A 13,189-nucleotide genomic window follows, 5' to 3' on the forward strand; every position below is an offset into this window, starting at 1 on the left:
CACCTACTAGCTGAAACCCAAGTGGAATTCAAACAGGTCCTACAACTGAGTCTGTCATTAGAAAATATGGCAAGAAGAACGTACGCATTACAGGGTATGCTGATGGAAGTGGACACCGTTGCCTGGCCGACTGAGCTGGAGGGAACACCATTTGGGCAAAGGCAATTGCATAGCCATACTCAGAATATATCCTCATCAGATGGACTTTAGCTCAGCCCATAGAAAATCCCCCAAAATGAAGCTAAGCCTCAGTCACATGGTTATAATTTTCTTCAGGATTCGGGCCGGCAAGCCACTGAAGTTGCTGCCAGTATGCGGACCTGAGACAGCAAAAGAATCCTAGTCAGCCTGAATTGAGTAAGAGAACTCATGGGCTAGTATCCAAGAGAGTGCACACCCTGGAAAGCTCACCTACATCTGGCTAGGAACAATTGAATTGCTGAGCAGTATCCAAATCAGAAACAATCAAAATAAACTTTTGCTTAAATGGTCACCTGGTTCTGATGGAGGCCGATACCGGCGCAATTGTTTCAGTGATCACAGTGCCAGTCTTTAGCAAAACTTGCTCTTGACTGAAACCTTTAAGTTTGGGCAAGACTCAGCTAGACTGACAACCTATACTGGGAAACCTTTGTAGATTAAGCATAAAACTTCGGTTCTCAAATAAGCAACTGGTTTACTTGCCACTGACATCACATGCCCAAGCCTGATGGGATGAAACTGGTCGCAAAAGATTCACCTTGAGTGGCTCAACAACTTATGATTAAAAAATGGCTGCCTGAGTTAAGTTCTAATTAAATATCCAGAACTTTTTCAGGAAGCTGAAGGGACCATTAAAGGAGCCAAGGCAATTCCACAAGGCCCACCCAGTGCCATTTGCCTGATATGAAAAAGTAGAGGTAGAAATCAGGAGGCTAGAAAGCTAACAAATCATCAAACCTGTAGCTTGTGGAATGTACTGTACCAATTGTGAAGCCTGACAGGACGGATTGTCTTCTTGGGGATTTTAAACAAATGGTAAACCGCTTCTCGCAGCTGGATAAATACCCAGTCCTTCACGTAAAGGAGTTAACTATATACGTAAAGCTGGCTGGGCAGGGCTGTCCTTCCTTAAACTGGACAGGAGTCATGCGCACCTGCTATTGCAGATCGATTCCCCGAAGTATTCTACAATTAATACACATAAAGGATTATATCATATACAAGGTTCCCATTTGGGGTATCAACAGCCTGTGCCATTTTTCAGTGGATAATGGAGAACATTTTACAAGATCTACCCCAGGTCTCCATTTATCTGGATGGTGTGCTGAAAACAGGGAAAAGCAATATAGAGCAATTAGAGATTTTGGACAGAATTCTTACGACATTTCTCCAAGGTGGGCTTATGCTTTAGAAGGGAAAAATGTGTGACCCAGATACATGGGGTATGTGGTGAGGAACTATGTGAGTGGGGAGGGGAGGAGAGACCTATGACACGAGTGGTGGTGATATACATTGGGCAGACTCCTGTGAGTGACAGGAGGAGAGAGAGAAGCTGTTTCACTCATTTTTCCTTTCCACTGGATATTATCAGGACAGGATTCAGACCTTAATGAGACCAGTTAGGCCATGACCACCATCAAAACAAAAATTTTGAGATTGAACTATGCAGTTATTAGAACTTGGTTGGAGAACTACAGCAGCCTCCGAGCTGGTGACCCCAAAATGTTGACTGGTGACCTCACTGGGTGACTTGTGACCCACGATTTGAACTCCTGTGCACAGTACCTCAAAGTGAAATTCTTGTTTTTCAAGAAAATTTGTCACAAAGCTATGGATTTATCATATTATTTTATATCAAGTTCTGACACTAACCTGCATAAACCACAATTCCAACAACAGCCTCAGTATTCCTAATGGTACAACCTCGAAGCAAAAGATTGTTCTTACTGAGACCAACCCGCTCTTTATTTTGATGTACCCTGCAAATTTTCATAAATGACAATGGTTAATAAGGAAAAAGCAACAGGCCTGGTTATATTTTTTCCAAAAATTGATAAAGATACATTTCAGAAAAACAGCTTGAGAAAGCATATATACAAATTTGTACCATTTAAACAAGACTGCTATCTTGTATAAAGAGACTGAATTAATTACTCGTTGCTTGTCTCCTCAACAATACTGCCTAGAAATTTAGAAAATTTTAGAAATTAGATTAATGTGACACAACAATTAGAGTAAATTCTGAACTTAAAATCAACTTTTTGAAGTTAGACATCCTGATCTTCTCCAATGAATGTATCGCTCATAAATATTTTCCATGAGTGAAACCTTTTCTAAATAATTTGTTAAGGATAAACATTGTGGCGTTGGAGGAAAAATAAGAACAGTTATGAAGTCAGAAAAAATACTTGCATTTTATGAAACCATTAGAAAGCAAACATTCCAAGAAACTTTACAAGTGTGAGGAGAGTTTTGAAGGAGCGTGGGGAAATGGCAGTGAAATGACAAAAATAGATTTTAAGTCAGCTTTTGAAGGGTTAGAGGATTCTAGCAAGGCAGAGAATTTCATAATGCCAGCTTTTAACACCAGTTACAGACCCTAACATGGAGAACAAAGATTTGAGAACAGGTAGAGCAGTGAAGCAGCAAAACAGTGAAGAAATATTATTGGCAAGCATAAAGATTTTAAAGTCAAGATATTAAGAAATAGGAAACCAATAAAGATGTGGAAAGAAAATATTGTCAGTGAAAACATTGTCAAAACATAAATTGCAGCATTGTCACATGAATTGACACTTGTACAGGATGCAGTTCAGGATGCCACAGTTAATATTTGAAAAGCTGAGATTCAAAATGACATGGGTATGAATGTCAAATTTAGTGTATTGGAAGTGAAGAGAGAGGGTAAATGGTAATAATTTATGGGTGACAGTAGGTGACATTAAGTTTGAAGTTCAGTCAAGTAAGACATCAAAATTATGCAACATTCTGTTTTGATCCAATTCTGAAAGTCTTCATTTTCAAATCGTTCTTAGTTAGTTGGGAAACACATAGCACTTACATATACCCTTTAAACTTGTTTAGATCATTGTTCGGATTTTCACATTCTATTCTGCTGGTGAACTGCTCAGGATCAGCTTCAGACCCCTGTATAAAAAGCAATTATGTAAGGACAAGTCAATTCATTTTATTTTATAATTCTCAAATGTCATCTGTAGGACATTAGAACACCTCTGCTCTCGCTATGACTTTATACCTAAGCATCAAAGAAATAGTCAGAGAAACATATATAGGAATTACAGTAGAAGTTTCTTCTTAAATAATGGATGGCTCGTGGGTATGTATGAACAGGAATTAAAGATTTTGATTTTTCAATATTTAGGCAAGTAAGCTGTCAAGAGGACAGAGAGTCTGCAGAAAGTGATAGAGAGAAAAAACAAATGGATAAAAATTTGGCAGGTGGAATATCACATGGGAAAATATAAGGCTGCCCACTTTGACAGGAAGAACATTTACTATTCAAATGAAGACAGACTTCAGAACTCAGAGATACAGAGTGAACTAAGTGGTTGGTTTGCAAGTTTAGCAAGTGATTAGGAAGTTAAATGGAATGTTGGTGTTTATTACAAGGAAAATAGAATACAAGAATTGGGAAATTTTACTGCCGATGTACAGGGCCTTATTAAGACCACATCTGGGGCATGGTCCCCTAATTAAGAACTGACAAAGCTGCATTAGAAGCAGTTCACTTAAGGTTTCACTTGTTTAGGTTGTGAGTACTTACCTTATGAAAAAAGCCTTTCACGTTGAAGTAGAGAAAATTAGATTCTGAAGGGACAATAATGTCAGGTCTGAAAGGATGTTTCCTCTTGTATAAGATACTAAAACTGGGAGTCACAATTTAAAAATATGAGGCCTAGCTATTTAAAATGGAGATGAAGATAACTCTTTTCTATCAAAATATTGTTAGTCAGTGGAATTCTCTGTCCCAGAAACCAGAGAAGACTCTAGTTACATTTACTAACATAAATTTAGTAACACTAAGATATATAGATCTTTAACAGACAAGAGAGTCTACTGGAAAGTGGAGTTGAGACCACAACCAGAGCAGTGCTGATCTTATGGAATGGCAAAGCAAGCTCGAAGGGCTAAATTGGCCTACTCCATAGCCTGATTTGCAATGCTGCTCTTTACAGCATACATTCACAATGTCCATAAGTCAAAAGAAGGAAGATGACTTTGGAAGTTAAAAATTGTAACGATATGGTCAGTTGTAGATACCTTAGCAAAGTTGTGCAAAAGGGAAGTTTTAAAATAAATAATGGAGGCAAGGGAGCAAGGGGGAGGGAGAGAGAGAGAGAGAGAGCGCGAGAGAGAGAGCGAGAGAGAGAGCGAGAGCGAGAGCGAGAGCGAGAGCGAGAGAAAAATCTAGGAACACACCAATGAAGACTGGGTATTCCAAAAATGACAAGAAAAAACTACTAAAGGCTCTAAATTTGAATGCATGCAGCTTTCATAACAAAGCAAACAAACTGATAGTGCACATTAAGGAACATAAATATGATCTTATATTCATTATAAAGATGTGGCTACAGCATCTCAATAATTACACTCTGAATATTCAGGACATCAGTGTATAAAATCAGTTTGGGTGGAGATGAGGAATAGTAGGGGAAGAACTTACTATCTGCCCATATATACTGGCGTAATTGTCAAATTTTTTTGACTATTTTAAAACATTAAATTTATGGCCTACTTCTGAGTGGCTGAAATTCATGGCTGTCAAAATTCATAAAATATCATTAGCAGAAGCTCAACTGACCTCCAAACAAACAGAGATAAAAACCAGCAAATTACAGTAATTCTTGACCGGCACACTGACTCATAAATGTTAACCTGTTATCTGTGGGGAACTCGGGTCGACTTTTACATGAGATACATGGATACTTCCAGAACTTTTTGGCCAAAATTAGGAGGTCGACTATTACTTGAATATATAAGGTAGTCAGAATAGTCCACGCAGAAACAGTTCTGGCAGCATCTGTGGCGGGAGAAATGCAATTGACATTTTGAGTCCGATTAAGTTGAAAGGATTTTGAAGAAGTGTTTAATCTGACTTGAAATGTTAACATTTTCTTTCTTGACAGATGCCAGATTTAATGAGTTTCTCCAGCATTTTGTGTGTTTTTCATATTTCTAACATGAGCAATATTTTGCTTTTATGTCGATGAGAAGGTACTTCATAGAAGTGTAGATTTTAAATTGAGGAAATAGATGTTTAGCCCAATAAGTCCGCATCGATCCTCTGAAGAGCATCCAGACGCAGCTCTCCACACCCTATCCCCAAAACCCCACATTTACTGTAGCTAATCCACCTACCCTGAACATTTTTGGACACTACAGGGCAATTTAGCATGGCCATTCATCCTGACCGGCACATCTATACACTGAATAATCAAGGTCTTTTTCCCAGGGTGTTGGAGTCCAAAACTAGAGAGCATAGATTTAAGGTGAGAGGGAAAGATTTAAAAGGCACCTGAGGGACAACCTTTTCACATAGAGGATCATGCGTGTATAGAACAAGCTGCTAGAGGAGGTGGTGGAGGCAGGTATAACATTTAAAAGGGGTCTGAGTGGGTACATGAATTGGAAGGGTTAAAATGGATATGGGCCAAATGCTGGCAAATGGGACTAGATCAGTTTCGGATATCTGGTTGACGTGGACAAAATTTACCCAAAGGTCCGTTTCCATGCTGTATAACTCAATAATTTTATGTTAACCAATTTATTGGAGTCCTTTGAAGATGTAACATACATTGTGGACAATAGGAAGCCTGAAGTCATAATGCACTTGGAATTCCAGAAGGCATATAATAAGGCATCACATAAAAGGCTATGCTAAAAATAAAAACTTATGGTGTAACATATAACAGATTAGCATGGACAAAGGCTGGTTAGCTAGCTGAAAATGAACTGTACACATAAATGGGACTACATTTGAATGGCAGCAAATGATGACTGAGTCCTATACAAATCTCTGCTAGGCCCTCAACTTGTATTATATAGATCAAATAGTTATCAGGGGATTGAAGTGTGGTGGCTAAATCTGCGGGAGGCAAGATGATGAATAGGAAACCTTGCTGTGAAGGCAACAGGAGGAGGTTGCAGACAGGTAAAGATGAATTGAGTGAATGTGCAAACACATGGTTGAAGTAGTATAAATTTTGAAAATTGAAGTTGATAACTTTTCCAGGAAAAATAAAACATAGCAAAGCATTGTTTAAATCAGGAATGGCTATAAAATGCTGAGATGCAGTGGAATTTAGGTGCTTCTATGCATGTGTTATAAAGACATAGTATGCAGGTACAGCATATAATCAGGAATGCCCATAAAGATTGATCGTTGGAATGAGTAACTTGTCTTTTGAGGATAGGTTGGATAAGTTGGGCTTGTTCCCATTGGAGTTTAGAAGCTAAGGGGTGACCTGACTGAAGTTTAGGATCAAGAATGGTTTTGACGAGACACATTTGGAAAGCATGTTCCCGCTTGTGATGATGTCAGAAACAGGGAAAGTGGTTTTGTAATTAGGGGTGCCTTTTTGCACTAAAATGTGAATCCTTTTTCTTTGAGGGTTTTGCAGCTTTTGAATTCTGTGCTTCAAAAGTCTGAGGAAGCAGTGTCATTAAATATTTTTAAGACAGAAGTATATATGTTCATATACATTGGAGGCAAAGTGTGATCTGTGCCTTCTGTGGACGCAATTCTCTTCTGGAAAGGAGAATTATGGACTTAAACCTTATAACTAGACCTGCAATTAATAAGGTGATATTTTTAAAATCCTGATTGGTTAAGGGTAACTTACCTACTTCAGGTCTTTAGTGACTTAATTCATAATCATGTGCTTTTTCCCAATACTAAGTATTTACTGGTAAGCAAAACTATTTGCTTATTGTGACTAAAGAGTACAGAATTAGCAGTGCATGTAGTAAGAATTACCAAAAAAGCTGTAGTTTGTTTATTGCTGACCTTTACCACCAAAAGACATATCTCACCAGCTTTGTGAATCCCTTAACAACCTGTCTCTGCTTCAGGTTGGTTTCTCCATCCAAATTGGATGTTTCAATGTGGCAGATTCCATCAACATCAGTAGAATGCAGCAACACCATATCTGCAGGGATGATTTCGTTGCAAGATAATCGGATGAAATCCCCTACGTGAACTTCCTTCCACCATTTCACAAGGTACTTTTTTTTGTGTCTAGAATGAAATAACATCAACACCTCATCAACAAAGGAGGTCTGCAGAGATCTGAATTACAATTACAAATTTCACTTAAGGTATGCTACATGTGTCAGTATGAGTCATGTTTTAACAGCACCAGAAAGCAATACATAAGAGTCATAGAAACATACAGCATGGAAACAGAACCTTCGGTCCAACCAGTCCAAGCCAAACATGATCCTAAACTAAACTAGTCCCACCTGCCTGCTTCTGATCCATATTCCACCGAATCTTTCCCATTCATGTACTAATCCCAATGTCTTTTAAATAGTACAATCATACCCACATCCTCAGGAAATTCATTCAACACACTATTCACCTTCCGTGTTAAAAAAAATGCATCTCATGTCTTTTTTAAAATCACTCTCCTCTCACCTTAAAAATGTGCCCCCTAATCTTGAAATCCCCCATCCTATGGAAAAGACAACTCCCATCAACTCTATCTATACCCCTCGTTATTTCAAAAACTTCTATCAGATCACCTGTCAACCTCCTACACTTCAGCGAAAGAGGTCCCAGCGTATTCCGCCATTCTTTATAACTCAAACCTTCCATACCAGGGAACATCCTGGTAAATCTCTTCTGAACCCTCTCCAGCTTAATAGTATCCTTCCTATAACAGGGTAATCAGAACTAGACATAGCATTCAGAACAGGCCTCACCAATGTCCTATACAACCTCAATTCCCAACTCCTATACTCAAAGGACTAAGCTATAAAGGCAAGCATGCCATATGCCATTTTAATCATTCCTTTCCTTGTGTGATGTAAACTTCGCAGAATTATGTGCCTGCACCCCTAGGGACACAGGTTTTACATCATACCACTTCAAACAAAAAAGTGAATCACTCTTCACAGAGAAAAAATGGGCAATTAGTGATCATTCTTCTTTGTAGAAGAGTTTTAGAAAAATGGTTTCAGAGATGAGAAACTTCAGGTATGAGAATAGACTGGAGAGGTTGGTATTCATCTCCATGAACTGAATAAGGCTAAGAGGAGATCTGATAAAAGCTTTGGGTAGATGAGGAGAACTTCTTCCTCCGGGTGAAAGATCATAAACAAGACAGCACGTATTTAAAGTGATTTGAAAAAGAAGCAAACATGAGAAAAAAGTGTTGTGGTTTTCAAAAGAAAATTGGAAATTGAAAATCAAAACATTTGGAGGACAGGGAGAAAGCAGAAGAGTAGGATTTGTGGCAGTTCAGGTCTGGAATGAACTATTTGCAAGTATAGAGGATGTATGCTCAGTTCAAGCATTCAAGAGAGCAGTGGATGATTAATTAAAACAGAAACAATGTGCAAGGTTATAGGGAAAAGGCAGAACAATGGTACATAGTCATGATGTTTATTTACAGAATAGCTGACATGATGAGTTCAAATAGCCTCCTTTCTATGATGGAATAGTGAGGGCACTGGAGACAATAATAAGGGCCGTAGTGCCTGTGTGAATTGTTTAAAGTGCAACTTGGCAAATCCCACTCACCTACTTTCTGTATAGTCTTAGAACTATCAATTTCCAATTTTCTTTTGAATGCCACAAATGCCACTACACTCTTGGGCAGTGTACTCCAAATCCCAACCACGTGATAAGGGTTTTCCTCACGTCCCTGTTGATTCTTTTGCCTTACACTTTATAATAGTGTCCTCTGGTTCTTGATCTATAAGCCAATGGGAACAGTTCCTCTTTATCTACTGTTTGTAGCTTTCATGATTTTGAACATTTCTATCAAATCTCCCCTTCAGCTATTTTGCCTCCAGGGAGGACTGGCCTAGATTCGCTTTGCTGAAGTCGATTCATCATTAGAATCATTTTCATAAATACTTTCCCAATCTTTCTAACACTTCTGATATGATCCCAGCTGTAACCTTGGATAAGTCAGACCTCCAGATGAAACCTGATTTGATAGATCATAAATTTTATTTTATAATTTGATTACTATGGTTTCAGGTCACAGAACATATTCACACTAGGTCGCCAAAGTTCTTTTAACGAAAGAACATAACTTCCTTTTTTTCTTTTGTGTAAAAAAGTTATATAAGGAAATTCAGAAATATCTGTCCAGAAAAGTACTGAAAGCACTTGATTTTTCCCAGTAATGATCTTCACAATAACTCAATCTCAATGAAGTAAACATCCAATCTCAACTTGACAACTTCTTACCCGACTTTCCAGTGCTGACAGCCTTGCCTTTGTGACAATTGATTATCTGAACTGCCATGAACTAAACTGCTCTTCTGCTGGTATGAAACTATTCTTCTCAATGTGGTTGTGGCCCCGGGCAGTCCTCCCTGATGTTATAAATATTCAACTTTGTAAACATTTCAACAAATAACTTCCCAGGACGTTTATTGGGTCATTTAGCATTAAGCGGCCTTCACAGAATGGGAAACTGAATTCTATTTTCCTTCCATTTTCAAATTGAAATTCCCAAATAATAACAACATAACACAAACATATATCACACTTTATATCCTTCCAAAAGTATGACACCCAGAACTAGGCATAACACTCCAGTTCAGATCAGAGTAATGTTCTGTGAATATTCATCCTACCTTATGGTGTATAGAACTAAACTGAATCCTAAACTTAAAACAGAAGCAGAGAATTTTACCGGAGTAAAGGAAGACAATTTTTCCATGTTTCTAGTCAATTAAAAGTAGAGATCAAAGGAAATAGGTTGCTGACAAAGATTGGCAGGGTTGTGATGAAGCTGTAAATATTATTTTAAAACTACAAAAAGTTGCCAACCTGCTCATTTACTTGGTGATCATAAAGATTCTGGTCTTCATTTCTGATATCTATAACATGTCCATATCTTTGCATTTTTTGCTACACATCTCTTGCACAATAAATTGTAAATCTTCTTCATTGCATAGTGCACTATGTTTACAGTCAAGATATCTATTAGTGATACCAACTACAATAAATAGATTAAAGATGGTAAAGCATGGCATCCCACAGGTTGCAGTTACATTTCACACATAAAATATAAAAGCATTTCTTCAAGGGATTGCATACGAAAAGATGCATGAAAGATTTAATTATACACACAAAATGGTACAATAAACAATTTGCTATCAAACCCAGAATAGCAATCTTGACTATAAACCACCTGAAGAAGCAGTGCTTCAAAAGCTAGTGGACAACCACCTGATGAAGCAGCAGCACTTCAAAAGCTACTGCCTCCAAATAAACCTGTTGGACAATAACCTGGTGTTGTGCGCTTTTTAATTTTGTCCACCCCAGTCCAATACTGGCACCTCCAAATCTTGAAAATACAAGAATGCAAATGATGAGCACTGAAAACAGAGTTACGTCTTGTGAACTATATTTTGTCACAAATAATCCTTCCCTTGTGCTGCACATTATGTCATAACGCTTTTTACCTTGTATGCATTCACCACAGTTGTATCATTTATATGTGTTACAAAGAGCTGATCTAATTCCAGGTTGTCATTTCTAAAGTTGCACTTGGACACTGTGTCCATACAGCGTCCTTGGGTTACCACGATTCAAGTCACACTGCTGTGATCAGTAATAGTAGACTCCCTGACTTTTGCCAGACATTTGCTCAGGCAGTTCACGACAGTCCTCAAGACATCCTCAAGGGTTTCTTGTTGGTTCACTAAATATGATGTGCACAAAAAAAAACTAAAATGATGTGTGATACAAAGGAGCTGTTTGCAAGACAGTGCTGGGAAGAACATAGTTCAAAGACAGTGAGATTTGAAAACATATTTTTATACAACATTTACCAAATTGTAATGTTTAAGCACAGATACAAGAAGTGAGAGACTGATGTTGGTGTACAAGTATTTGAAGGTGTCCAGACAGTTGAATTCGGTTTCTGTCTGTTGAAATACCATCAATCTGAAACATCAACTTTGTTTCTTTCTTGACAGACACTCCTTGACTTGCTGAGTATTTTCAGCACCTTCTGTATTTATTCTAGGGAAAACATGAGTTTGGCTGGAGTTGAAGGATTTAAATTTTGAGCATCATATTTTAGGAAGGCCTTGGAGGCTTTGCAGAGCATACAGAACAGAATTATTGAACAGTTTCAGAGATGGATCATAGTTATGCAAATAAACTGAAAACTATGTTTCTTCCTTATAGGAGAGAAGGGGAGGAGATTGGAGGAGGATCACAAAGGGTTTAGATTGAATAAATGAAGAGAAATTGATCCTAATGTATGCAAGATCAATAATCAGAGAACATAATTATGATGATTGGCAAGATGTGAAAAATCATAGAAGCAATGAGTGGATAGTATGTGAAATTTATCACTTTGAAGAATGAATTTTAATCCAATGTTAAAAATCACACAGGTGGTTGTGGAGTATACGATCGCAAGACATCGAATTTATAGCAAATCTTTACAGTGTGATGCAACAGAAATCATATATTGAAAAAGACCTGGATTGTTTGTTAAGTCTCTCCTCTCTTAGAATGACCATGTTGGTTTCAGTTCTTTCATATGTAAATCCCAGAACTTTTTTAAAGTTACATTCTGAAGTGAACTTTAACAATAGGTGCCATGTCAGTTCCGATAATGCATTGAGGGTGCGATGCTGTCTGTGCCCCAATGTTCGGACTGATTCTATTCCTAAAAAAGGGATTTACAGAATCTTACATAGAATCATGCAGTTTTTGAGCAAAATACAATGTAATTCCACAAGTACAAATTCACCCCACAAACATATGCGTGTGCACGTAGGGGTATGTGTATGTATGTGTGTGTGAGTGAGAGTGTAAAGGGCTATAAGTCTGTGAGAGGGTGCGTGGGTGGGTGAGTATATGGGGGTGTATGTGTAAGCCTATGAGAGAGAGCTTGTGTATGACAGAGGGTCTGTGTGAGTGTTCAAATTCAATAGAATTTTTAAAATGGGAATCAGATAAATAATAGAAGAAAACCTGTAGGAAAATAGTGAATGAGTAGAGGGGAATTGGGTCAGAAGGGCTACTGGAATTTGGGGTTGGTATGTGAAAAAAAGCAGCAAGAGATTTGATAGGAGGGGACAGGCTGCAAAGGGAGAACATGTCAATGAAGGAATACTCAGCTAACTTGAAAGCACATTTATAGATTGTGGTCAACCAAAGTTTAACAGCATCAGGCAGAGAGGGAATGATTAACCATCAGGCAGTCAAAAAGGAAGAGATAGGTAAGGTCGTACAGGGTCCCCACAGTGTGCATTCAACTTTCCAACCGGTATTAATTTCTGACCAAAAAAAAACAAAGAACCATGGATACTGGAAATCAGAAACAAAAGCAAAAATTGCTGGAAAAACTCAACAGGTGTGGCAGCATTTGTGGAGAGAAAGCAGAGTTACAGTTTTGGGTCCAGTGACCTCTTCAGACCTGAATACTGATGAGGGTTATGGTTCATTTAGGGAGTAATGCCACAGTTAAATCCATGGAACTATGGGTGGCTCAGCTACACGGGAGGGGGGGATACTAGGAAGATTGAAGAGCAAAATGATAGCTGACTTGATTGTTAAGAAAACAGATAGCTATTTCTGCCACAGACATGAATCTAGGATGGTGTGTTGGTACCTTGCTCCAGTATCAAGTGATGTTGATGAGCAGCTAAGGAGCACTCTGCAGAAAAAGGGCAGCAGCAGTTGTGGTCTACATTAAAACTAACAACATATACAGAAAAGTAAAAAATGAGGTCTGCAGATGCTGGAGATCACAGCTGCAAATGTGTTGCTGGTCAAAGCACAGCAGGTTAGGCAGCATCTCAGGAATAGAGAATTCGACGTTTCGAGCATAAGCCCTTCATCAGGAATCACATATACAGAAAAAAAGGGATCTTGTTCTGCAGTCAATTTAAGAAGCTAAGTTGCAATCTCAAGATTATTTACAGTGTCAAATGCAAGTATAGAAACAGGGCCATATGACAAATATATGGAAAGGTAGAGGTG

General features: G+C 38.2%; 1 protein-coding gene across 3 annotated transcripts in view; it reads right to left on the bottom strand.

Annotated features, from left to right (window-relative positions):
* Nucleotides 1–13,189, bottom strand: part of atp10d (ATPase phospholipid transporting 10D) — a 211,796-nt gene that overhangs the window by 79,874 nt on the left and 118,733 nt on the right. For all 3 annotated transcript variants that reach the window (XM_060824432.1, XM_060824439.1, XM_060824447.1), the window contains exons 4-6: nt 7,036–7,240; nt 3,044–3,129; nt 1,855–1,961 (exon numbers count right to left, since the gene is read on the bottom strand). In XM_060824432.1, the coding sequence (XP_060680415.1) occupies nt 1,855–1,961; nt 3,044–3,129; nt 7,036–7,240 (398 nt within the window). The remainder of the gene's footprint in view (nt 1–1,854; nt 1,962–3,043; nt 3,130–7,035; nt 7,241–13,189) is intronic.

Source organism: Hemiscyllium ocellatum, chromosome 1 (assembly GCF_020745735.1).
Source record: "Hemiscyllium ocellatum isolate sHemOce1 chromosome 1, sHemOce1.pat.X.cur, whole genome shotgun sequence".
Classification (NCBI taxonomy): domain Eukaryota; kingdom Metazoa; phylum Chordata; class Chondrichthyes; order Orectolobiformes; family Hemiscylliidae; genus Hemiscyllium; species Hemiscyllium ocellatum.